Source organism: Squalius cephalus (assembly GCF_949319135.1).
Source record: "Squalius cephalus genome assembly, chromosome: 20".
In the NCBI taxonomy this organism is placed as follows: Eukaryota; Metazoa; Chordata; class Actinopteri; order Cypriniformes; family Leuciscidae; genus Squalius; species Squalius cephalus.
The window spans coordinates 5,886,680-5,914,291 of NC_137141.1; the positions used below are offsets into that span (position 1 = coordinate 5,886,680).

Sequence of the window (27,612 nt, forward strand, 5' to 3'; positions counted from 1 at the left end):
ATGAGACGGATGTAAAGAGCGAGTGAGTTTCCTTCGGTGTGTTTTCACACAGACGCTTGATGTTTGCTGAGGTCTCTGTGCTCATCTGAGGGAGTGTGTCCACCGTCTCCGGTCTTCCTCTACTCCGCTGGACACATGTTGCGATCTTTACAGCAGAAGTAGTGAACCACCACACCGTTTGGATACCTGGCAAAGGCACTGGACATGAAGAGGACACACAAACAAATGAAGATTTCATACAGTGCATCGCCTCAAACAGCTCTGCAATCATAATGAGCACTAATAGAGCACAACTGTACAGTTTCTCAGAGACGTTTGATTTCCTCTGCGGGTTTCATTAAAAATATCTTAATTTGTGTTTCGAAGGTTAACAAAATACGTATGTGTTTGGAATGACATGAGGGTGAGTGACAGAGTTTTCATTTTTGGGTGAACTATCCCTTTAACATACATGCACAATATTTGTCCTAAACAATATGTGCGACTGGAATTAAGGCATCCAACTCCACATTGCAGCAATATGTCAGATTCTCCACCAGGAAACGGTTGTGTTAATCTGACAGTTTGACGAAACCAGAAAACAATAAATAGAGACTGTATAACATTCAGTTTAATAGTTCAGAATTTAACTTAAGTAATATGAACCATCAGACCAATTTTGGCTTGATTCATCTATTGTTGTCTGTTTTATGTAATCACACATGCATGTAATGCATTTAGTAAAGATAAACTTTGGCCCTGTCCTAAATGGCACCCTGAGCACTCGCGGTCTTCCTCCAAGTCCACACTCTCGGGATCGACCCTACAGACCGTAGAGACCCATGGACTTAATGGAAACGTGCACACGGCAGCCACTGTCAGTCCAAAAGACCGTAAGGGTGTGCCATTTGTGACAGGGCCTAACTGTGCCAGATTGACTGAAAGGCCAGTTCACGGTGTAACTGGTAATAATGTGAGGCAGACCTGTTTCCGATCTTCTTCTTGCACACTCTGCAGGTCTTCTCATCTGTGATGACACACTTCACCTGCTGGTGAAAGATACGCTCCTCCTGCACCTGCACACGGACAAATACAATGTATTAAAATATTATTAAAGGGGACATATTATGCACTTTTACAAAGTCTTGATTTTGCTTTTGGGCTATACTAGTATATGCTTTAAGCTTGAATGTCAAAAAACACATTATTTTCCTCATATTCTCCATTGTTGCAGCTCCTCTCTTCCCAGTCTGTCAGTAGCCACGTTTCCATTACCCTTCAAATTGCGCAAATTGAAATTGCGCATTGAAAATACGCTCAATGGAAACACGTCAATTTCGCAAAAACTCCCATTTATCGCAAAAAAGTTTTTACGCTCGCATGAGGTGGTTTTTCAGGCAATTTGAAAAAGAAATATTTCGCAAAACTGCAATGGAAACAGTTTTTGCGCATTTACAGGTCACCTGACTTACAAGGCGCGGTGTGTTTGGACAGAATACGAGACGGAGGTCTTTATTGAATTCATAAAAGACAAAAGAATGACAGAAATACTGGATTCTAAACCTCAAAGAAATGCCACAATCAAGACCTCGGAGCAGAAATGAGGGAGAAACACCCAGAAACACTTCATATGTGCCGCTCACAGACACAGTATAGGTCTTTCCTTGCCATTAATGCTTGGATAACACGCCTACGTTTCCTTCCATTAATTATAATAATGTCTAGTGCGGTACGTGGCTGTGATATATATATAAACTTACCAACGTCCATTGCCATGATTTTTGGAATGACTTATCGCGAGAGGAAAAAATGACGTTTTAGTCGCATAACATCGGTTAATGGAAACGCCATCATTTCGCAATAGTTTTTTATCGATATTTAGAAAAAAATAAAATAAAAATAAAAAAAATAAAATAAAAAAAAATCGCAAAAGTTTTGCGCGAATCTTTAATGGAAACGCGGCTAGTAACGCTCTGTTCCTGTCTCTATGAAGCTCCTCCTCCTGAAAAGCACACTGTGCTCTGATTGGTCGGCTGGACTAGTGTGTTGTGATTGGCCAAGCGCTTCGAGTGTGTCTGGGAAATGTCCCGCCCCTTACCATAACCGCCAGTTTAAACACACTACTGACTAACTCAACCAGGCTCCGCCCCTTTATTCTGCGTATTAATTATTTAAATGAGGAATATTGTGACGTGTTTGTTCCCGGAAGAAACTCAAGACTACAATGGAGGCGTTTCAGGAGTTCAGAAACACTGACACTGATATAGAGAATAACTCCCGCTGTAGGGACTTTGTGCTTTGGAGAGCTTTTTCATGCTCAAACAACATTAACAAGCTAGATTGTTTCGGCAAGCAACCATAATAAAAAAATAAATAAAAATAGAGATGCATGGATACAGTGTTTTAAAACACAGAATTGAATTAATTACACAGCTTCAGAAGGAACTGAATCAATCATTCAGGAGTAAACACACCCGCAGGAACTCGGCCTGTAGGAGGCTCTTCAGGACCTGGTCGAAGCGCTTCCTCCCAGCCTTCTCCTCCAGCACACTCTCCAGGAACACCTGGATCTCCCGGATCTGTGTGTTGGCTGGCAGCAGGTTTATGGCCTTATGAAGGAGACAGAGACATGGATTCAGTTCTGTCCAGGAATTGTCTCTGTCTGAAAGTGGAAATGTTTCCACAGATGTTTCCCACACAGTAATGCACATGTTCAGAGCTCTGGCATCTGACAGCACGCCAACACTGGGTCTCATTTCCAGCGCCGGCATCTTAAACGATGTGTTGACATCAGCAGGATTGAACTGTGCAGCACTTTAACACACACTCTCCGTTCTCTCTCTTCACGTCTACAGCACATGCTTCACTCTCTCAGTCTTATTTAATTGGGGCTGGCAACACACACTTAAGGTCCGTTCACACCAACAACGATGACTACATTAGCGCTCACAGCGGTGGATGATATCATTCTGTTTATTCCCAGCACGCACTGCAGTTTTGTCGTCTGCCGCTTTAAATGCTCGAGCTCTTTAAAGCAGGATGGATTCTGATTGGCTGTCAATGATTTTATCATTCATTATGCAGGGAAAAAGTAATTCGAACTATATGGTTCCTCGTGCCGTTGTAGCTGAGATGTGAACTCTGCTATGCTTTAATATTTTTTAAACTATATCGTTATCACCGTAGTTCTCATCCTTGGTGTGAATGGGCCTTTATTCAATTTGACTATTTCAGTTGGTTACTGCAATATTTGATTTCTTAAAACTGAGATAATTGACATAAGTACCACACAAGTATGAAATGCCACCCAAGACTGAGTAACACCAAATTAGGACACTTTTACATCCCGGGATGTCAGCCATTAAACACTGAACTGGACTAAACTCAAAAAGAAACAGTACAAACACAAAGAGGTCTGAGACCACATTCTTACTTAAGTGGACCAAAAAAGGATCCGAGTCCTCTTTCGAGGACAGGGAAAGTGTGAACGTAAAGAGAACACAAAGAGTTTGGTTCTTTTAAAGAGGACTGTGTGAAAACACCTTAAAGGGTTAGTTCACCCACAAATGAAAATTCTGTCAGTAATTACTCACCCTCATGTATTCTCGTCGCTTGATAAACTTAAGGTTGAGCCACTGTAGTCACTTGGACTATTTTAACGATGTCTTTACTAACTTTTTTGGGATGGCAAGTTTCAATAACATAGAAGCCTATGGAGGAGTGAGACAGTTCTCAGATTTCATCAAAAATATCTTAATTTGTGTTCGGAAGAAGAACGAAAGTCTTACAGGGATGGAACAACATGAGGGTGAGTAATTACTGACAGAATTTTCATTTTTGGATGAACTAACCCTTTAAGTGTGTTGGATCTTTCCAGGCTTCTGCTATGCGGATGGTGGTTGGAGTCTATGATCCTGCTGGTGTTTGGTGGAAACTCACTTTGGTGGTGTTCAGTTTGCTGTGGTGGAGCTTAAGGACGTTCAGGGCCGCCTGGAGGTTGGCTTGTGGCTCACATAACTCCATCTTTATGGGCCCGAGGAAGTGCACGTCCGGCGGAGACAGATACATGCGCAGGAGGGACAGATACACCTACAGACAGACTCTGTTAACATTTACACAAGGTGTGTCGGAACAAGAGAGACACTTCTACACTTCCACAGTGTTTATGATTGACAACCATATTTACAGTTACTCTCATTCAACAGTTTACAGCAGCCACTCCAACACTGAATGAATAATGTATGTGAGAGTGACTACAGTAAATATTAAAGATGATGAATTCAATGAACGAAAAGTCTTATTATCACAAATGAGTTCAATTGAGGTCTTATTTCCATAATTGTTATACTTTCAAATCATTCATTCACAACCTACACTTTTGTCTCTCCAACCTTTTCGCTTCCAAAACCGCATGCAGCTTTAATTACAGTATTAAACTTGTATATATAATACTGAATATAATGTAAACTAGGGTGAATATTTTGTTAGTCCTCATGATGTCTGATTTCACTAGTAGATTACAAAGCAAATTATATTAATGGATACACTAAACAAGTTTTAGTAGTAATTAATTTCTATTTCAATTCATATTAAAATTCCATCAAATTGAATTGAATTGAATAGAATAATCCTTACATTTACAAGAATTCTAAACGAGTTAAAACAAACTGAGCTTAAAACATTTTGTATAAGTCCTAATGGAACAAGGGAATGGACCTTGATTCATATTCATAAATTAAAAAAAAGGGTAAAATAGGTTTAAATTTAAGTTTAAGATTTATTCAAAAATATTAATTGAAATGTGTGAATCTTGAAAAAAGGCTTAATTTTTGGAGTGTATGTACTTTTTTATATTTAGAGAAAATGCAATCACTAATTTACTATTATAATTTGTAAAAAAAAAAAAAAGCGACAAAAATATTACAACAATTGATAAATGATATAACTATTAAACTGCAAAAACATGAATAATTAAAAACATTTATAATAATCAGTAAATAAATACATAATGCACTGATTTAGTGAGTGTACAAGCTATTGTGTCTAACACTATTCTGTATTTGCAGCAAAGCAAATTATGAGTATTTCTATGCTGATGCTACCATTGGGACCAGGACTCAAATTTCAGTAATGCACAAAATATTTAGCAGTAATTTTACTCTTGCTTTCACTACTAATAAGTACATCATGATTGCTGGTGGGTTTTCACAACAAAACAACACAAAAACATGCCACAAAGTCTTTCCTTTCGGGCTGCAGTGTTTGGGATTGTTGCTTCGGTGACTACACGACATGTAGAATTACAATGTTAAAATGAAACCAGTCGAAATAACACTGGTGAAAAGTGTCCGAGGAGAACTCACGTCTTTATTGCCGTTTGCTGCTGGATCGTAGTGACTGTGGCAGTACCTGAGAACATCACAACACACAGAAAACATGAGTGACAGCTTGAGTTTAAAGTCAGATTCCTTACCATGGAACAGTCAACATGAAATGCAATGCATTTTACTATTGTAATGTGAGTGTGACGTACTGTATACAGTAACAGGATAATCCACACATTAAAGGTGGAACTTGATGCTTTTGTGAATTGGTAGGTGGCAATTCATTGACAGCGGGCATTTAATATCAGAATGGAGTCAGAAACATGGAAGCTAAAGGTCAAGAGCCTCTGCACGTATACCAACGACCCCAATGTCATTTGCTATTATTGCTGCAACTTTAATAGCCCACATTTACACTATTGGTCAAAAGTTTGAATATATTACAATTTTGTTTAGGTTTTTGATGTTTAAAAACATAAAGAAGGCATTCAACTGATCAAAAGTGACATTTATAATGCGACAAAAGATATCTATTTCAAATGAATGCTTTTCTTGAGCAGCAAATCATCATATTAGAGTGATTTCTGAAGGATCATGTGACACTGAAGACTGGAGTATTGATGCTGAAATTCAGCTTTGATCACAGGAATAAATTACATTTTACAATATATTCAAATAGAAAACATTTATTTTAAATTGTAATAATATTTCACAATGTTACATTTTTCGATCAAATAAATGCAGCCTTGGTGAGCAGAGTCGTCGTCTTTCAAAAACATTTAAAACATCTAAATTGTTCCAAACTTTCACGGCAATGTACATTATGCAGCGTTATATTACTGTTACCTACAAAAGCAGCCTAAAACAATGTCTTAATATCTTTATAGCTACGTCATAACAAATAGTGTGGACGATACAGAGATACAGAGGTGGAGGAAATTATTCAACTATATTTTTCAATAATAGTGTGCACCGATGAATAGCGGCAGGAACGTGTATTAAAGGGGTGGTATAATGCACTTTTCACAAGATGTAAAATAAGTCTCTGATGTCCCCAGAGTGTGTATGTGAAGTTTTAGCTCAAAATACCCCACAGATATTTTTATATAGCATGTTAAAATTGTCACTTTTTGAGGGTGAGCAAAAACGCACTGTGTCTGTCCCTTTAAATGCAAATGAGCTGCTGCTCCCGGCACAGTGGGCGGAGCTTCAACAGCTTGTGTCATTTTACCTCACACAGACATGCACTGAACATTTCAAAAACTTTAAGCCTTTTATGTTCAAACCGAAGATGGAGAGACTCAAGAAGAAGTGACAACATGTAGAAGCAACAGGACATTTCTGAATGGTTAGTTGATGAATTTATGTAGCTTATGTGTAGTTATCTTCTAGTCATTGATTAGCATATTCTGTCATGATAATCTATAATTCGTGTTCAGGGGGCGGGGTTTATGTAAATTCTAGGGTTGGTGATGTCACTAACCCGGGAGGAATGTTGTGTAGTCTCTACCAGCCGTTTGTTGTAGTCCTTAAAAAGCGATTTCTTTAAAAGCAAATATCTCCCTTTGCTTTGAACTTTGAGCGTTGTAACTTTGCAGATGTTGTTTATGCTCAAACAGCAACATTACACACTAACTAAAGTTAGAAAAGTGAAATCATAATCAACCACCCCTTTAAAAAAAAGTAAATAGGGTCCATATTGATTTCATGATGTAGAACAGCATTATAGAAGGATACTCACTCTTCAGCCATACGTGTGTCTTTCAGAATGTGTACATAAATAAAGAGAGCCTGCTCATGTTTCCCCATTCGACCCAAGAGCAGAGCCCTCTCCTCCAACAGACCTGACAGAGCAAAGAGAAACAATACGGCTCATACACTTTTATTGCTAGATTTGACAGTGTAATGTCTCTGACCTCTGGACTCACCATCAAATGGGAAATCACTGATGAGTCTCTCTGGCTCATAACTGCTGGAAACTTCCAGGAATGTCAGAAGCTTGTTCCTGAATTCTCCCAGCTCTCCCGCCTCCTTTCCCGCAGCTACAGCTGAAACACCTGGACACAGTCAACACAACACGTTTACTCTGTACTCTCATAGAGCTGGAAAATATTCATTTTAGGCACAAATGTTGTTTTTACATTTGCGAACACTACACTAAAGTCTAATTTGTTAACATTCGTTAATTCATTAGCAAAAATTAATTAACAATGAGAAATATGTTTTCCAGCATTTATTAAAAAATACTATTGTTCATTGTTTGTTCATGTTAGTTCACAGTGCATTAAGTAATATTAACAGATACAACTTTACATTTTTGATATGTATTATTAAATGTTGAAATTAACATTAACAAAGATTATTAAGCACTGTAGAACTATTTTTCATTGTTAGTTTATGTTATACTAACTAATTAACTATTGTAAAAAAATAAAAAATAAACATTGTTGTAAAGTGTAAAACCAAAGAATGTTTTTTTTACAAAAATAAAATAAAAACAATGGTTACAATTAACAATTGTGTTGCTAATAAAATAAAATAAAAAGGTTTTATTAAAACTGCCAATGAATGTTTTTATATATAAAATGAACATTAAACATTAAATGAACGCATTGGGGGCTTAATTACAAAACAATTCTATTTTTTATTTTATAAATGTAGATAGGTAGGTTGAAATGTCAGCAGAGGCTATTTTCAAGACATGAACTGTGTTGTACATTTTCTACACTATGGAAGAAGCGCACATTTTCACAATGCGTGTTAATTTATATGATAAACAGCCTATAATGAATCAGGAAACTAGGTGGTCAAATAAACCATGCATACGAGTTAGGATCCTCTTGATTTGTGCTTATAGGTGAATGTGCAATAATAAAAATATTTTTTTTTGTAAAAACAATTGTTGCAATTATAATTGTGAGCAAAATAATCGTGATTATCAATTTGAAAATTATGCAGCATGATGAAAATGTTTTCACTGGCTAAAAATGCACTGAAATTCCCGGATATTTAGTTGACTAAAACTTGACTAAACAAAAACAGGACAAGGTTGACTATATTATGTGACCCTGGATCACAAAACCAGTCACGAGTCGCACGGGTATATTTGTGGCAGTAGCAAACAATACATTGTATGGGTCAAAATTATCGATTTTTCTTTTATGCCAGTTTTAAGTAAAGTAAATTATTAAGTAAAGATCATGTTCCATGAAGATATTTTGTAAATTTCCTACCATAAATATATAAAACATTTATTTTTGTGAGTGAATGCAGCACAATCGCCAACATAAATGGACAACTTTAAAGGAGATTTTCTCAATGTTTTGATTTTTTTGCGCCCTCAGTTGAACTACCTTCAAATAGTTGTATCTCGGCCAAATATTGTACTATCCTAACAAACCATACATCAATGGAAAGCTTATGTAATCAGTTTTCAGATGATGTATAAATTGCAATTTAAAAAAAAATGACCCATGTGACTGGTTTTGTGTTCCAAGGTCACAAATATGAAAAAAACTAAAAAGTAAATTAAAAACTAGCTGATGTAACCTAACACTAGTCAGCAGCAGTTGACCGTGACCTGTGTTTAGTTTTTTCAAAAGCTGCTGCATAAAAGACAGACTGTTTTCCTGCAGCTCTGTAGTTGTGCTGATAAAGCAGCGTCTGACCTTCGGGCAGTGAGTTGAGGTACGCTTTCATGAGGCCTTGCACCTTCTCCAGGTACAGCTGGATCAGAACGTTGTGGAACTCGGGCCGTGTCTCTTCCCACATGTAAATGATGTGCTCCAGGTATGGGATGGCCAGCTCCTTGAACCCCTCCTTCAGGAAGTTCAACACCTTATCCCTGGGTAGAGTCTCCACCTCCGTCAGGTCCTCAGTGAAGATCTGACAGGTCAAGTCAAGTCAAGTCAAGTCAAGTTTATTTATATAGCGCTTTTCACAATACAGATTGTATCAAAGCAGCTTCACAGTATTAAATTAAAATAATACATCAATGTTTGTTTCTAGTGGAAAACGTCCACGTTTGGTAATGCTGATCAATAGAATTGTTGATTGATTAATTAAATTAAATATCCCCAAATATCCCCAACTGAGCAAGCCAAAGGCAACAGTGGCAAGGAACTGAAAAACTCCATCAGGTGACCTAATGGAGAAAAAAAAACCTTGGGAGAACCCAGGCTCAGTCGGGGGCCAGTTCTCCTCTGGCGTTTATGAACTAGAGACCGGATTTAACTGTGAGATTAAAAGTATTATATGAATGCCTGGCTGAAGAGATGTGTCTTTAATCTAGTTTTAAACTGGGAGAGCGAGTCTGAGCAACGAACAGTATCAGGAAGACTATTCCAGAGTTTTGGAGCTAAATGTGAAAATGCTCTCCCTCCTTTGGTGGATCTGGATATCCTAGGTATGACCAAAAGCCTCAGATTTAGTGATCTTAAAGAGCGCGATGGATTATAGGGCGATAGAAGGTCCGTTAAATAGACTGGAGCTAAGCCGTTTAGGGCTTTATAAGTCAGTAGCAATACCTTGTAATTAATACGGGACTTTATAGGTAACCAATGTAGAGATGATAAAATTGGTGTTATATGATCATATTTTCTTGATCTAGTAAGAACTCTAGCGGCGGCATTTTGGACTAACTGCAGCTTGTTTATTAAGGATGCTGGACAACCGGCTAATAAAGCATTACAGTAATCTAGTCTCGAGGTCATGAATCCATGAACTAATTTTTCTGCATCAGAAAATGATAGCATGTTACGTAGCTTAGCAATGTTTCTAAGGTGGAAAAAGACTGTTCTTGTAACATATGAAATATGATTTTCAAAAGACAGGTTGCAGTCTAGTATAACACCCAGGTCTTTTACTGTAGAGGATAAAGTAACAGGACATCCTACTATGTTAAAGTTGTAGTGTGAGAGGTTTTGTTGGCGTTTTTTTTAACCGATGATTGCGCGTCATCCAATCTTTTATATCTTTAACACACCCTGTCAATTTGGATAATTTAGCGTTTTCATCCGGCCGTGATGAAATATAGATTTGAGTGTCATCAGCATAACAATGGAAACTAATTCCATATTTCCTTATAATATTTCCAAGTGGCAGCATATATATTGAGAATAACAGAGGGCCTAACACAGATCCCTGCGGCACTCCATAGTTTACTGGAGTTATGATCGATTTTTCTCCAATAGACAAAACGGTAGCGGTCAGACAAGTATGATCTGAACCAGCTTAATGCTTGTCCTTGAACACCAGTATAATTTTGTAGTCAATCTAAGAGTATTGTGTGATCTATAGTATCGAACGCAGCACTAAGATCAAGTAAAACTAGTATTGAGATACAGCCTTGGTCAGAAGCTAAAAGTAAATCATTTGTGATTTTAACGAGCGCAGTTTCAGTGCTATGATGCGGTCTGAATCCAGACTGAAACTTTTCATAGATGTCATTTTCTTGCAAGAAAGAGCCCAGTTGCAACTTTTTCTAGTATTTTAGACATAAAAGGAAGATTTGAAATGGGTCTATAATTTGCTAGATTATGTGGGTCTAATTGTGGTTTCTTAATGAGTGGTTTTATAACTGCCAGTTTAAATGTTCTTGGAGCATGACCTAAAGATAAAGACGAGTTAATAATATTGAGAAGAGGCTCTTCCACTACAGGTAACACTTCTTTCAATAGTTTAGTTGGTATAGGATCTAATAAACATGTTGTTGTTTTAGATGAAATGATAAGTTTATTTAACTCTTTTTGTTCTACAGTTGTAAAGCACTGTAATTGTTCTTGCGGGGTGATAATCGAGGCTGAGTTATAAGGCGCGATTGAGGATTGAACGTTTACAATTGTGGTTCTGATGTTTTCTATTTTCTCAGTGAAGAACTTCATGAAATCATTACTACTAAACTGTAACGGAATATTTTGTTCAGGTGACATCTGTTTATTTGTTAGTCTAGCCACGGTGTTAAATAAAAACCTAGGATTGTTTTGGTTGTTTTCTATTAGTTTGCGGAGGTGCTCAGCCCTGGCCGCTTTTAGGGCCTTTTTATAACGTGACATACTGTCTTTCCACGCGATTCTAAAGACCTCTAAATTAGTTTGTTTCCATTTACGCTCTAAATTACGGGTTTCTCTCTTTAGAACATGCAGCAGCAAAGTCAAACTCAAGCTCTTCAAAATGACCACAGAAGACATGCAGATACGTCCAGACCATGCATATCTCACCTTCAGTCCATCCTCAGGACAAATCTTCAGAACCCACGGTGAAAACTCGAAGATGATGCCCAGGTTCTCCACACCTGTGCAGAAAGACACCAATGCATGTCACTGTTACAGATTAATGTTGTTGATCTAGTCAGTCAGAATGGAAGAATGCGACTCATCGATCATCCCATTGTTACTAATATGCAGAATCTGTGGGCTGGTTTTACATGTTTCTACACTGTATATTTGGGGGAAAATCTGTGAAATGTGTTTTTTTTTAACATTACAAAATGTGTTAAATAGAGCACAGAGTAATTGGTGTCTATACTCTTACTGGTAGCTGAAATAATCGAATTAGTGAACATATTTAATAAAAATGCAAGGGGTTTTTGGTTGCAATTTAAAATGCACTTTAAATAATAAAGGTTTGCTAATCTTGCTTGTAGGACTGCACAATTTGGGCAACATTTTGTAATTATAAACCATTTTTGCTATATAACAATAATAAGAACTGAATAAAAACATAAATAATTATATAGAGATATAAACACATTAAATACCAATATTGTAATAATTGACTGTAAAATAAAAAATTAAGTAGTTAGGGAAAATAATAATATAATAATAATAATAATAAATAATTGTATGGTACATTACAGCTGTAAATGTACAATACTAATAATTATGGCTGTCTTTAAGTTTTTCCTCTTTAAACGTTAAACCATCAAACTTTTATTTTGATGGAAACCGACAAAAGCCCTTGCAGCTTCTCTTTTATTGATAAGCTCTTCTCATTACAAGATTTTAGGTTGCGTTCCCAAATGTATATTAAAGCAGCTCATGAGTTCATGCGGAGCAGCATTTACTGTTAACCGAGTCGCTCTGAGATGTGTACATGAACACAGTGCTGCGCTTCACTCTGAAAAACGCAAAGCATTTATTTAGATAAATCCCACTAAGCAATTTTGGCTTGACTTTGATTAATTGTGCAGCCCTAGGTTGGAGTCTCTTCCATGAGAGTTTGCTAGCATGTTTAAGATTCTGTCTCGACCTTCAGACAAAAGTGGGCATCCGGATATCACATTAACCACAGCACTCACTCAACTTGTCTGTTGACTATGTTAAAGCACAGCTAGGTAATGTGCAGTAAATGAGTGTGTTAATCTCACCCAGCCTCTGAAGATACTGTACAGTCCTCTCGTGACCCTTCAGTGGAGAGTTGGCTTTAGTGGACTGATCCAGCAGAACCTGCAGAGCTGGACAATCACACTTCTGTAAGTCAATTCAACTGAATGAGGAAGATGACACACACGACTGGTTATGCACTTTTCAGATGACTTTTGAATTACGTCACAAGAGAGAAAGAATCATATGTCGACAGTAAATAGTCAACAGACACACTATTGCAGAATATACGGTGCAATACGTCATCCGATTCATGAACAAATCATTCAGTTTGAACGGGCTTCCTCAATGAAACAGCTCAGATGACTCACTCTCACTAAACCCTAGGTTATTTTGAATGCTTTTTTGAATGCAATGTTAAAAAAAAGCTGATTTAAAAGGTTAGTGAAACTGCAATCAATCAATCAACCACATAAATACACAGATCGTAAATGAAAACAATAGGAAACAACTGCATGAGAATGACGTAGTCAAACAGAAAGAGAGGGCAATCAGTGTATATTCATGAACGGTTTGTGACAGTGATGTTTATATACAGAAGTGTTCTTGGCTGCACTGAGGGTTTATTAGGCAGTATGGATCTACACGGCCTGGTCCTCATCAGCATTTTTCTGTAAGGCATGACATCAGCAAAACATGATTAGAGCCATCTCTATAAACAAGAGCTGATCTGAGCCCTCCGAATGATGTTCAGATGCTTGGGTTTGGCAGAGAGATGAGCAACATGTCGGACACACACACACATTACACTCCTAATGGAGAGTCCTCAGGCTCACATAAACACATGATAGTCTAGATGATGTAAGTTTTCAGTAAGCGGTTGACAAGACTGCGCGCACCTTTCTGGTGAAGGCCTTTCTTCTCATAGAGGATGATGAGCTCGCTGTATTTATGAGCTTTCTTCAGCACGTACTCGCTCTCCTCTATGTGACAGTGGTTGTTCTCCAGGCGCAGGAGAGGTGACACCAAGGCTACATTGGTCTAAAAAACAAAACAAAAACTACGCTGTAAATTCACACAGAATCCATTACAGTGTGTTGAGGTAATCTGGCTGTAACTGTAGAGAGCCGTCTAGCTAGGCAAGCACTTTAGGCATCATAGACAAGTATTCATACATTTATACATCATACTTCTACTGACAGTATTATAGTTATGAGAAACTACTGAGAATAATTAAGAGAACAGAAAAAACACTGATTACTGGTGACATTTTGTAATGAAAATGAGTTTCTTAACAGTTGGAAGGAAAATATTTTAGAGTTTATGGCACAATTATCTAAAGAACTAATCACACCTTTAGGGATGCACGATATATAGGCCACCATATTATCGGTATTGGCTGATATACGATAATTTTTAATGTATCGTCCCGATAATTTTTTTGGCCGATATATTAAAAACGATAAATAATGTATTATTTTCTTCAGCTGAGACACTTCAGATGCGCACTGTTCGCCATGATGTTTTTTAATTGCTTGAAATATGATTGAAATCACTTCAAAAAGGAAAATACAGTAAAGTGCAACATGCGCAGCGCAAGTCTGTCATATAGGCTACATAAAATTATAATGAGAACATTATAATTGTGTGCTTGGGATATGGCTTTTAATGGTGAGACTTTTGTTTTTGTAATCAGGCTCTCAAAAATGATATAAAAATTTGGATTTAGATTTATCGGCCGATATATCGGTTATCGGTATCGGTCAAAATGTTAATATCGGTGCATCCCTACACACCTTACAATCTTTCGTAAGCTTATCATAATATTCAATGTCAACTTTAGTTTACTGATACATACTGATAAATATTGATAACTAAGATTCTGAAAAGTCACAAAATTCCTTTAGAAAAGTATTAATAGCAGCAGCCACAAATTATCTTGTAGCGTCCAATTTATAAATTATATGGTTTGATATTTTAATGGTCCTAAAAATAGTCTTCATTTTCTATATGCAATATATACAAACTACAGGTCAAAAGTTTGGGGTCTGTAAGATTTCTAAATGTTTTTGAAAGAAGTCTCTTCTGCTCACCTAGGCTGCATTTATTTAATCAAAAATACGGTAAAAACAACAATATTGTGAAATATTATTATAATTTAAAATGTTTTTTTCTATGTGAATATCTTGTAAATGTAATGTGTTCCTGTTTTCAGCAGTCTTCAGTGTCACATGATCCTCACTGTTTCTCACTACACTACACTGGCAGTTTCACAGTGAACCAAAAATATTTGTACACTTCTCAAAATAACATGATAGTTCTCTAACGTTATGTTTTGCAGCACTGCTTTGGCAAAGCATCTGTCAATTGAACTAAAATAAAAAGCACGGTTTTGCTTAGTGTCCGTATCAAAAGGCTGCAATTTAATTAAACAAGTATACAGTGTGTTGCGCTACATGTTTCAAAGTGGAGAGTGCACTTTCATCACGCAATCATCTCGTGATCTAGTGTTTTCTGCGTCTCAGTTCACAGTGAATAAATCGGAGTCTGTGCATGTGCTGTGAATTTAAAGGACATTTGGGAATGCAGCGGGCACCAGTTACGCTCATCAAATCAACAGTCTGTGGACAGATAATTACAGCATGTCACTGAATTTGTTACAAGACATTGTTTTAAACCATTTTCACAGAAACTTGCGTCAGAATACGTCATTATGCGACAGGATTCTCACACTACAGATTGTCATGAACGCGCTGAGGCTGTGGATTACAGTTATTAATGTAGCAGATAATGGTCAGCTTCTCCCACAGGCCGATCGTTTCGCCTCATAAGACCTCAATGTATCATCATGAGCCACAGGTATATTTTGCCTGTGTGTTTTTGTGACTCTTAAAGTGGCAGTAGCCATTGACTTACATTATATAACTCACCAAGGATCACGGTTTCAGCTAAAAATCATCTTAACTGTTCTACTGAAGCATCTTGGATAGCATTAGGGCTTAAATTAACAGCAAATTTTCATTTTTGGGGTGATCTATCCCTTTAAGATTAGCGAGATGCAATCACCAGTAGGTGATGATGCTGTGCATGCAGCCCACGAGGGCTTACAACAGGGCTATTGAGAACAATCTGTAGGTCTTACATGGAGGTAACATTTGAGCAGGGTGGTATCGATGATCTGAAGGAGTTTCTTGCGGCTCTTGATGGTCGGGGTTCCCTCCATGAGAGGCGAGGTGGTAGAGGGGTCCGAGTCATTCAGCTGCTTCACCAAATGACTGCGTTTCTATCAAAAACACAGAGAGAAAACTGTAAGAATATGAAAAACGTTTGTAAAGCACTCCGTGTGAACTTCATAAGTCCCGAACACCTGTGTCAGGTAGTCTATGAGGGCTAGGTGGGCTTTCTCCAGCTCGGCTCCGGACAGCGTGGGCAGAGGGTTTGGGTAGTGAAGCTGTTTGCGGTAGTCGGAGGGAAGGAGGTCTGGATACAGTCCAATCACATGAGTGGGATCTATACAAGAGAAGAGCAAATCAGATTTAACCCATTATACAGAGCGCTGCAGCGATGACGTGTTTTTGTGGGGCCAAAACGAGTTGCATTTTGCATCTTCCTGAAGTCATTGGGTTTATGGTTAAATGCCTGAAATAAGGTCTGTGGTGAACACAAGCTCAAAGTATTTTCATGTTTTATTCTAAAACACATTAGTAATAATAACACCTTGTGAATTTTATAAAGCTTCAAAAAGGCGTTTGCTAATAAATGTCTAAATGGGACTAGAGAGGTTGTCGGGGACTTTAAACATCATCACTCTGAACAGGTAAACTCATCTACTCACGAGTCACTTTCACAGCCTCACTGTGTTTATAATTGTGCTCTTGCAAACTATTCGAACTCTCAATTTAAGACTGAAAGAGTTGTTGAAGCTTAATGGTGGTGACGCTCAAGTCATGTGACCGTGCTGTAGTTCGTTTAAAGCCTACGTTTAGCTTTATATTTCTGGTGATTGTATTTGGGCTTCAAAACTTCATTTATGAAGATTACCATGATGAAGAAAATGTGTATGAATCATGAACTTTTGTTGGTCACAGAGCTTAACTTCTGCAATAATCCAAAAGCCAATGAAAAATCCTACTGGGGTTTTGTTGAGGGAAAAAGAGTGATGCAATCTTACAGGTTAACTTGCAAAAATCCCTCATCACTGTCGAACTCTATTATTCATGGATCTTTCTGTCCTGGTGCAATGGCACTCTCTAGTGGACTGTACAAAGCATCTCAGCCTTGGTCAGCAAGACCACAGATAACGTGAGGTTTATCAGACATGAAAATTAACTTTCCAAAACTTCAATCTGACCAGTTGGTATTTAAACGAAATTGGTATTTTTTATCAGCCTACCAGAGAGTTTCTCTTGAATGATTGAATGTGGTTGTCAAGGATATCAATTACACCTTAAATCCATTTATTCTTTTGTCATTGGTGGTGCATCATCACTGCTGTGTGAACTCAACTCACCGGTGCCTAACTTAGCGAAGCCCTGCATGGAGTCGTCAAAGCGCTTCTGACAGAACAGGTTGAAGGCATACAGGTTCTGAATGTGATGGATCTGTTGTCTCTTGTCTGCATCTAAATCATCCTTCATTTTCTGAGGAAAGATGAGACAAAAACAAGGTCAAAACACTGTGTACTTTGCGTACAGTATTTACTGGATGCTAAAATCAGAGTTTCTCACCGCTAGCTGAAGCGCCAGTTCAAACTGTTTGTCCTGTAGCAGCTGCCGTATCTGGCTGGCTATGGAGACCGGCACCAGGCGCCAGACAAAATGATTGCTAGCGACATAGACAACATTTGATCTGTGAAATCAAAGAGGGAAAGAAAGTTAGAAAAAAAAAAAAAAAAAAAAAACAGATTGAAGCTTTTACATGCTTCATTTTCCCCCTGCTGATGGGGTTATTTCTATGGAAGCTTGTTTCCGCTACAGAATAAAACATTTTAAAAGAAAATTGCGACTTTTTATCTCACAATTCCGAGTTTATATCTCGCAATTCTGACATCTTTTCTCAGAATTGTAAGATATAAACATGCAATTGCGAGATATAAAGTCCAATTCTAAGGAAAAAAATACTGACAGAATTGCGAGTTTATATCTCACATTATTACAATAATTTAAAAAAACGCCCAGGTCGGCAAACTGACAAAATTTTATAATCAAGATGTGAGTAATTTTATACCACATTATTTTTGCCAATTTAAACCAACATTTTTATAACATGCAATTGCGACTTTATATCTCCCAATTGCGTGTTATATTAAGAATTGCGAGATATAAACATGAAATTCTGAGAAAAAAAGAATTGCGAGTTTATTTCTCACAATTGCGAGTTTTTATCTCACAATTCAGACTTTATAACACACAATTCTGACTTTATGACGCACAATTGCGACTTTATATCACGCAATTCTGACTTTGACACACAATTGTGACTTTATATCACGTAATTCTGACTTTATGACACACAATTGTGACTTTATATCACGTAATTCTGACTTTATGACACACAATTGTGACTTTATATCACGCAATTCTGACTTTATGACACACAATCGCGACTTTATATCACACAATTCTGAATTTATGACACACAATCGCGACTTTATATCACGCAATTCTGACTTTAAGACACAATTGTGACTTTATATCACGCAATTCTGACTTTTAACACACAATTGCGACTTTATATCATGCAATTCTGACTTTAAGACACAATTGTGACTTTATATCACGCAATTCTGACTGTTAACACACAATTGTGACTTATATCACGCAATTGTGACTTTATGACACACAATTGTGACTTTATATCATGCAATTCTGACTTTTAATACAATTGTGACTTTATATCACGCAATTCTGACTTTGACACACAATTGCGACTTTAAGTTTATATCACGCAATTCTGACTTTATGACACACAATTGTCACTTTATATCACGCAATTCTGAGATAAAAATTCTGAATTGTGAGATGTAAACTCACAAATGTGAGAGAAAAAGTCGCAATTATCTTTTTTATTTTTTATTCTGTGGCGAAAACAAGCTTCGATATATTTCAGGTCTACAGCACCCCTTTCAATCCGGTGAAAATTTCATTCGGATCAAGCTCCATCACATCGATAGAGGTGTTTACATGACGGATTTTCAGCCTGACTGTATTAATTTGATTCTAAACTGATTATTTGGGTGCATGTAAACATAGCTAGTGTAAAATAGCTCTTCAGTCAGACTGAAAATCCCCATGTTTCGCTGTAAAGTGAGATCGTGCGCAGCTCTCACCCAGCGGAGGTGATGAAGCGCGGTCTCTGCAGTTCTACGCTCTGCACCAGCAGTCTGGGTTCCAGAGTGCGGATCTCCACATACCGGGGCAACACTGCAATGATGTAGGGCGGCTGGTGCTCTAGTGAAAGAAATGAGAAAATAGCCATAAGAAGACTCAGAAATGAAAGAGGAATGGATTTAAAAATGCTAAAACATGTTCAAAAGAGCTGACAGTAATACATCATCACTGATAGCTTAAAATAGAATCAAACGAGCGCAAATATGTAAAAAGCCATGCAAAGAAGTTTGTGTTGGGTGTAGAAATCTGTAGATATTCCTGCAGGAACAGATTCTGTGTGGAACTGCTCATAAGCCAATATTAATAATTATACACTCACATAATTGTTTTTTCTAGGAATCAGTTTAAAATCATTTAAATGATTTGTTTGCATCATCACTCAAAAAAGATTCTGATTCTGATGCTCATTAGTCAGTTGCAGCATTCAGGCGTCAGATATGTAAGGGATAATGTATAGAGAGGCGGTCGTTATAGCGAATAACAAGCCCGACAGGCTGAACGAGACCCCGACGCGAAGCGGAGGGGTCTTGACAGCCTGAAGGGCTTGTTATTCGCTATAACGACCGCCTCTCTATACATTATCCCGCTTATTACATGGCTACCTACAAAATAAATAAATCATTTGCCACGAAATATTGATTTAAAAAGGAGTTTATTGATTTAAAAACGATTGTATTGCTTCCGCCAAAGAAAATAGTCCGTTCCGCGTCCATAGCAACGCACTGTTTTTCATGGCAACGGTCTGTTATACTTCGCAGCGGTCTGTTATCAAGAAATAACAGACCGCATTCTACATTGGAATTCAGCCGAGCCATGTAATAAATCTGAATAAGGACTTGTTCAGGGCACCGGTGCATAACTGAAAGCACTGTTGTTCCAGGAGTGTTTGTTGCTATGCTGTTCTTCCACATTGTAATGAATGTTTGTCTTAGCGGAAGCTTAAAGATAATGTACAATACCATCAATAAAACAAAATAATTATCTTTCTTGTATAATTATCTTTTCTAGAGTACTACAATAATAAAAAATAAACGACCCAGGTCGGCAAATTGCCAAAATTTTATAATCAAGATGTGAGTAATTTTATACCACAATAACAATATATATCATGATGATATTGTTATTTTCGCTAGAAACCAACATTTTTGTTTAGTTAGTTAAATTTCACAATTCTTGAATCCAATTTCGATACAAAAAAAAAACAAAAAAACAAAAAAAAAACTGATACTAGCTTAACTTATGCAAGTAAAAAGTTCTCAGGCAACTTTTGAGGAAAAGTCAAGATTCGGTAATAAAATAAAAACAATGAAGCAAATTAGGCTACAAACAATAAAGTGAATGCCTTTCATTTGCATAAACTAAAGCAGTTTACAATCTAAGCATTTGCACGTACCCTATATGCATTTATAACAATCGTTTACACGTTAGCACGTTTACATGCACACAGTACGCTGATAACTCACAATAATCAGTTTATTGAAAAAAACCCTGTTGTCCGGGTTTACATGTAAACCAATAACCCGACGACGCAAGTAAACCGCGTTTACAAGACTTTATTAATAAATCAGGTTATTTCCCGATAGTGACGTGAAAACGCAATGATTTGCATATCTGCGAATTTCAGTTGTTATGTCGGTTGTGATGTTGAATAAAGCATTAAAAACCGAAGAGCATTGCAACACGTCAGCGGGAATCTCACGGCTCATACCGGTATATTCTGCTCTCATGCAGTTACAAGTGAACCACTTCTGCAAGAGAGTACAGTCAAGAAGTGAGTTTGCGAGATATTTCCTCCTCCCTTCCTACACACTTCAGTAAGCCGACAGAAAGCAGGATAATGCGTTTACATGCTGGGCGAAAAATCCAGCTGTGATGTTCAGTTTATGTCTATTGGTTATGATGGCAATGGCAATTTATTTATATAGCACAATTAAATACAATTTACATTGTCCAATGTGCTTTACAGTAGTAATAAAAAAATCATAAAAACTAACAACAATAAAACAACAGTACAAATATAGATTTGAATCGATGATATCGAGTCGATGATATCGACAAATATGATGATATCGGTTTACTGTTAGAAATCCTATTATTTTCTTTTCAGCTGTTAAAAAAACAATGTAATGACGTTCAATTATTTGTTTATTATTGCTAGAATTAACAAACAGTTCATCAAGTGAAAGAAATGACATTGTTAAGCATGTTTTGCTTCCAGTTTGTTTTATTATGCTATGTACAGTAAGCTAGTAAAGATTCGATCGTTCACGACATTGGAAGTAATATTAGACTTTCAACCACTTTTTTTGCTCATTATTTGATCAGGTTATCTGATCGTTATCTGTTTCTTGACAATCTGTTGTTGACTGAACACGTTTGATAAGTGGCTTATGAGCACCTGAGAAACACGTTTGTTAAGACTGACATCATACCCATTGCAACAGGAATGTCCGTCCAGTTAAGGGCACATTTCTGAGTGCAGACGCCATCTTCGTTCAAAACAACCGTGAGGTCATCCTGACCCACTGCCACCTTCCCATCAGCCAATGGGGCCACCAACGGTTCCAGCTGTTTCCCAGTGGGGAACAGTTCCTTGACTGAGCCACGTCCATCCATCTAAAGAGAAAAGTCATATGATTGACCCAAAAAACAACAACAACAACCTAATGTGAGTGACTATCTGTAATATATATATATATATATTAAGAGCTTAATATATCACGTATATATTGATATACATACATGGTATCTTAAGCTGCAGGTTATAGGAGAGCAATCTAGTCTATATTCACTATATATCAGCTATACATCATGGATCATAGACCATTCACTATACATCTGACTGATTTTATCAGTTTAAGAGGAAACAAAGTGTGCTTGAAAGGTCCTGGGCTGGTGTTGACACTAGTGAGGAAAAGCTAAATATTGGTTTTCTGATTTAAGATACCAAGGGGCCATCATGGGGGTGTTGACTGAATGATCACTCGCCCTATTGGGCCACTGCTGTATTGTTGCTGGCTAACATAGATGAACTTCTGTCAAAATTGCAAAGGAAATGAAATATAAGCAGAGCTGAATTGTATTTCCCTTACCCGGATCAGATAGTAGTCTCGTTTGAAACCCACGCATATTGAGTTCTCACACCAAGCCATGGACTTGGGAATGTCTGGAGCGGCAAAATCTCCCTGCAGGAGAGACCAAACAACATTTAGGCTACTGTTATGGTTCATCAAAAATATGTTGTTTGTGTGTTTCCAAGCCTCAAGCAACCTGTAATTCAAGGAATTCTCTGTCCTTCCAGTAATACAACTGAATCTTCCTCTTCACTGCAACACACATGCGCAGTTTGGCCTCACCTGAGCTGGACTTCTAGAGAGAGAGAGAGAGAGAGAGAGAGAGAGAGAGAGAGAGAGAGAGAGAGAGAGAGACAGAGACAGAGACAGAGAGAGAGAGAGAGAGAGAGAGAGAGAGAGAGATCAAATGCGATTCAAAAAGTGGGGCCTGGAAGTCAGACTATTAACAGGCAATGGCACTGACTAAAAGTGGTCCCAAAAGTATTCAGGGTATTTGCAGGGTTTTAAAAATGAAATGTAAGGCTTTTTTTTAAGACCTGCACAAATATAATTATTACCATATGAGCCGGGTAGAACAATATCTGTCTACGGTCACATACTAAACCACAGGATGACTGTAAAAAACACAATTTAAACAACTTTACAGTTCAAATTTGGGATGCCATCTATAGGATTTCTTTTGGCCGATACCGATACCTATTTTAACAACCGATAAATAACATCAGCTGTTATTTATTTTGTCACTTGCTCACTTATTTGAACTTTTGCCATTAAAATAGATCCTGTTTTAAATGAGAAAAGTTCAAAAACACATGTATTATGGTTATTGCTGCATCATCAAATCCTTTTTATTGAACATGGATTGGATCCATTTAACCTTCAACAGTCCAACATTATAAGAGAGGCACAAACTAAGAAAAAAAAAAAAAAAAAGAAATAAATGCAAATAAGACAACATGGCAAACTACAGTTATTGTTTTGCTATCAAATATGTCTTATTAACAACATTAACTATTGTACCCAGAGAAAAACAATCACATTATGCTATATCAAGATTCCTGTTTTTCTATCCCCAAATTAAAGAACCTCTTGAAATTATAATCAAGACTTTTCTAATACCTATCTAATTTGTGAAGGACCCGCGGGGACCCTGAGTATTTGGACCCCTTAGGCACACTTAAAAGTGTATGAATATCATTTCATAACAAAATATCAAAGTCATCTTTTTTTCACAGAATCATTTTTTTATTTTACAATGACTTTAAAGCAACAGTGGCTGTGATTTTAAGATATATGAAGTCAGTTCACCTCAAGTTCATTCCTCGCAGAGTAACCACTCGCATAATTTATTACGTCGTTAAAGGGATACTTCACCGATTAGCATTAAGCTTTGTATCAGTTGAAACCCGGTAGTATTTTCAAATGGACGTGCTTCCCTCCCTCATGTCCCCCTGAGACGAGATTTCTGTATTGTGCGTCTGGAAAAAAACCTCAGATGACGCAAAAATCATCATTTAGCTCATCAGAGGCTTTTCTGTCCAGAGGGGAGAGACTCCAGCCAATAGGAGGAGCTCGTCCCGCATGTGTTCAACCCGCCCATAGGGGGATCTCACCATAAAACAGCGTCTTTTCAATTTCGAGTCAGCTAGTAGCCTAGCTGTATCATTTCTCCCGATACTGCCCTCTGTAACCAGTAGGCGTGGCTTGGGAGTGTCCTCATAGGGCAGCGAAGCAAGTGCATTCTGGGAGTTGTTGTCTTTCATCCACATGAACCAAAAATACATTTCCTGGCTTTTCTCAGTCTAGAAGGCACCAAATTTCACATTCCTACTACATAAATGACCCAATTTAAATACACATTCATCTTTCCAGCGGTGAAATATCCCTTTAAATATCAACATCAACATTTCACAAACACATTCAGGGCTTGAATTTCGGCGCGGGATTGCGGGTATTGCGCATATTTTTTATCATCCCCGCAGGTCTCCCATTTATAATGCGGGAAATTCCCGCAAACATTGATTCACTTTAGCATGTAGGTTGTATTAGTAAATTAATCCACACAGATTATAAAATCAAATCAGTCATTTTAAAACTGTCAGCGAGACGCAATTTCACAAACAGCGTGAGTGATTCAGCGGCGCTGCGTCTTCTATCTCTCGTCTCTCAAAATGGGTTGCACAAGGTAATCGTTAAGCGCGCTGCAGGCGGCGATAATACACTCTCGCGTTTCGGGAGTCGGGATACACGGAATTGTCACTTGCATAATCGGGCCAGCATTGCATCACGAGTAACTAAAGTTTACCATTTGTACGGCTTTTTAAGTCTCACCAGTTTAAACATTCACGCGATTTTAAACTATTCGGTACTTGCGCGCTGTCTGAGAGATGTTGTTTTTCTCTGCACACATACATAGAGTGAAGCCGCCTCACAAACAGCTCGCGGGTAACAAAAGTTATTTTTCGTGGATTATATCGCTTTAACAGTCAAAAACATAAGAAAATTATGTCAATTTCGGTCTTGGTGATATCCTCTAAACACAGTCGATTATGTCTTAAATAAGCATAAATCGCACGTGACCGTATAATGAAAACAGGATCCGTGCACTAGCTCTTAAAGGGACAGCAGCCACATGTCTGTCATTAATTTGTTTGTCAAAACAACAAAACATAGCTTTCATTTTAAGGAATCAGGATTAATAGCCTATGTATTTAATTTAGTCAGGACTAAAATACTACCCAGTGTTATTTTACATTTGATTACTTTATTCAGTCTCTGTAATATTTCTGAATACTAGTTTTAGACCTAAGCAAAAACTTTTCTCTTTATTTCTCTTTATTGGTATCTTTATTCTATTGTATTTATTTGTGCTACTTTTTTCAATTTAATTCAAAGATTGAAATCAAGCTTCCTTGAGTTGTGTAAATTCTTAAGAACAAAATTACTCCATTGTAAAAATGCAATGAGTAAGCATACATTTAGGCGAGATAATAATAATAAAAAAAGTCTAAACTCCCCCCTCAAATTAAAAATCCCCCCCCATAAGAATCACCTATGGGGGGATTTCCCCCCCATTTTCCAAAATGAAATTCAGGCCCTGCATTTTGGGACCACTGTACTGTATGCATGAAAACATCAACCGGCCAGAGGACTTCTTTAGCCTACCTGCAGGTCGCAGGCAAACAGTGTGGCTCCTCTGGCTTTGGACACCACAGTTATCTGCTGGAACGTCAGCAAGTCATGAACGTGGATGTTATTTTCTGAAATAAAAGAGGGCAATGGCACTGCTGACACCAAAACTACACTACACCACATCAATGTTAGTCTATGAAACAAGTTTGCAAGTTGAACTCAAGTATGCAACCAACAAAGAAAGTACATATGAGTATGACACATCATATGACAAATACTCACCCAAAAGACTAACCAAAATCTTGTACTGCGAAACCACAAAAAGCTGAAAGAGGATTATAGAAAGAGGAATTGACAGATTATAAGAGATGCCCAGAAGTAAATTCATTTCTTTACACATTGTTCACCACTGTCAATTGGTCATTATTTTCTCACCATCATGCAGCAAATGTTTCTATTTAAAAAAAAGAGAATTTTTGAAGAATCTTCATGCAGGTCATAAAAATCACAGTTTAACGTGACAACAGATGTCAAACTCCACAAAGGACCAAAGAACAGTATAAAAATGGCCCATGTTCTACATCTTTTGAAGTCGTACGATAGCTTAGTGTGAGAAGCAGACCACAAATTAAGTACTATTCATCGATAACATAACGGTGCGTAAATAATGACGACATTTAGGTGAATTAATCCTTTAATGGATGGACTCTATCAGTTCATACCTGCTGAATCTTCTTTGAGAAGTTCTTATTGGATTTCTCTAATGTAACTTCAAACCGGTTTGTACCTGTAATGAAATATATTATCAATGAAACTAAAAGTAAATCCAACAAATAATCAATGCAGAAGAATATATGCAAAAACTCTGCACCTGCATCTTTCTTGATCATGTACTGAAGGAGATGACCCGGTTTGGTCCCGACAAGGAGCCAATCATCTGCAATCACAGTATCATTATCATACTAAATGACATGGCAAAGATGTACAAATGAGTTCATGAACTATTTCTGTAGTATAATCCAGAATTAAGAGGCTCAGTCCATCTCAAGTGGTCTAAAATGTTTAAAGTTTCTTGGACATCAAATGCGTGTCAACTGGGTCACGGGCTGTGCGCAACGATTAATCGCTTCCAAAATAAAAGTTTGTGTTTACATAATATATGTGTGTGTATGTGTATAATTATTTTGTATATATAAATACACACACATGTACAGTATATATTTAAGAAAATTTTGTTTTTTATATATAAAATATGTATGTATATATAATATACAATACACTTTGTATATATATATATATATATATATATATATATATATACAGTAAATAAATGCAAATATTTCTTAAATATATACATGCATATGTGTGTATTTATATACACAAAATAAGTATACACAGCACACACACATATTATGTAAACACAAACTTTTATTTTGGATGCGATTAATCGTTGCACAGCCCTACAACTATTCCACTTTTTGATCAACAAACATTCAATTATTCGATCCATATTGCTCAAAAATCTGTCTGGGAAGAAATACTAACGCGTTGTCTATGTAGACAGCTAAAAGATGTTGAGACACAGCCAGAGGAAACAGCTTTCTGGCGATATGAACAACTATACAACAACTCATTCAGCAAATGCTAGTGTATAAGGTTTTGAGACACAAATTTGTTATCAGTGATACTCCACATGTGAGTTAAAAGTGTATAAGGAAATGGGAATGAGAAAAACGGGAAGCAGAACTCGCTTTAGATAAAGACGTCTGCTAAATGACTAAATGTAAATGTGAACTCACCCCAGGCCGCCAGACAGTCAATCTGGAGCGGTAATTTCTCCAGAATAGGAACCGGTTCAAATGCGTCATGCATACTGGAGCTCTTATGTACTTAACCAGAAACGGTAAAACAAAAAAATTAAACGCCCGAACACTGTATAATCTGATGGCAGATGACAGGACAATAGTAAACAAACTAAATATGGCAAATCCTCTACTACTACACAGCAGACATAAAGTTAGATCGTTAACTTATTTGTTAACCATCTCGCCTCTTGTCAAATGTCCCACTCCATCCTTCTTGAGTCCTGTGTCGGTCCAAAGTCTAAAAAAAAAAAAATAATAACACTGAAACTCCTTTGTTTTTGTTGTGTTGTTAATGTGTCATGAGCATATTGCTAGTTAGCTTCCATATTTGCCCTTTAAACTCGCTAAAACACAGATCCTGGAATTAAAAATGTGTTTCATCCCATTGTTCTGCGAGACGCGGTGGTTTATTCCCGTTTTAACCGTTGAATTGTCCGCTAATCGGAGTTTTAGCTGACAGGTTTCAGTGTTTGACAGCTAGCACCGAGCCTGTGCCGATGCTGCGGGAACTTCCTGGAACTGTGACT

The 27,612-nt window shown here is 37.3% G+C and overlaps 1 protein-coding gene across 3 annotated transcripts; it reads right to left on the bottom strand.

The window, feature by feature from the left end:
* Positions 1–27,612, bottom strand: vps39 (VPS39 subunit of HOPS complex). Of its 3 annotated transcripts, XM_079854336.1 has the most exons (25): positions 27,271–27,612; positions 27,020–27,161; positions 26,092–26,157; positions 25,943–26,007; positions 25,503–25,545; positions 25,254–25,348; positions 22,285–22,383; positions 22,107–22,199; positions 21,447–21,630; positions 18,954–19,074; positions 17,353–17,473; positions 17,136–17,265; positions 15,993–16,135; positions 15,768–15,908; positions 13,525–13,666; positions 12,670–12,756; positions 11,522–11,595; positions 8,972–9,188; positions 7,232–7,360; positions 7,045–7,147; positions 5,343–5,388; positions 3,919–4,068; positions 2,454–2,588; positions 964–1,055; positions 1–198 (listed from the first exon to the last, which is right to left on the bottom strand). In XM_079854336.1, the coding sequence occupies exons 2-25, from the start codon at positions 27,090–27,092 to the stop codon at positions 120–122; spliced, it is 2,628 nt and encodes an 875-aa protein (XP_079710462.1). In that variant the 5' UTR covers positions 27,093–27,161; positions 27,271–27,612; the 3' UTR covers positions 1–119. The 3 variants fall into 3 exon arrangements, with proteins under 3 accessions (XP_079710462.1, XP_079710461.1, XP_079710460.1); XM_079854335.1 differs by having other exon boundaries at positions 27,020–27,612; XM_079854334.1 differs by having other exon boundaries at positions 25,943–26,157; positions 27,020–27,603.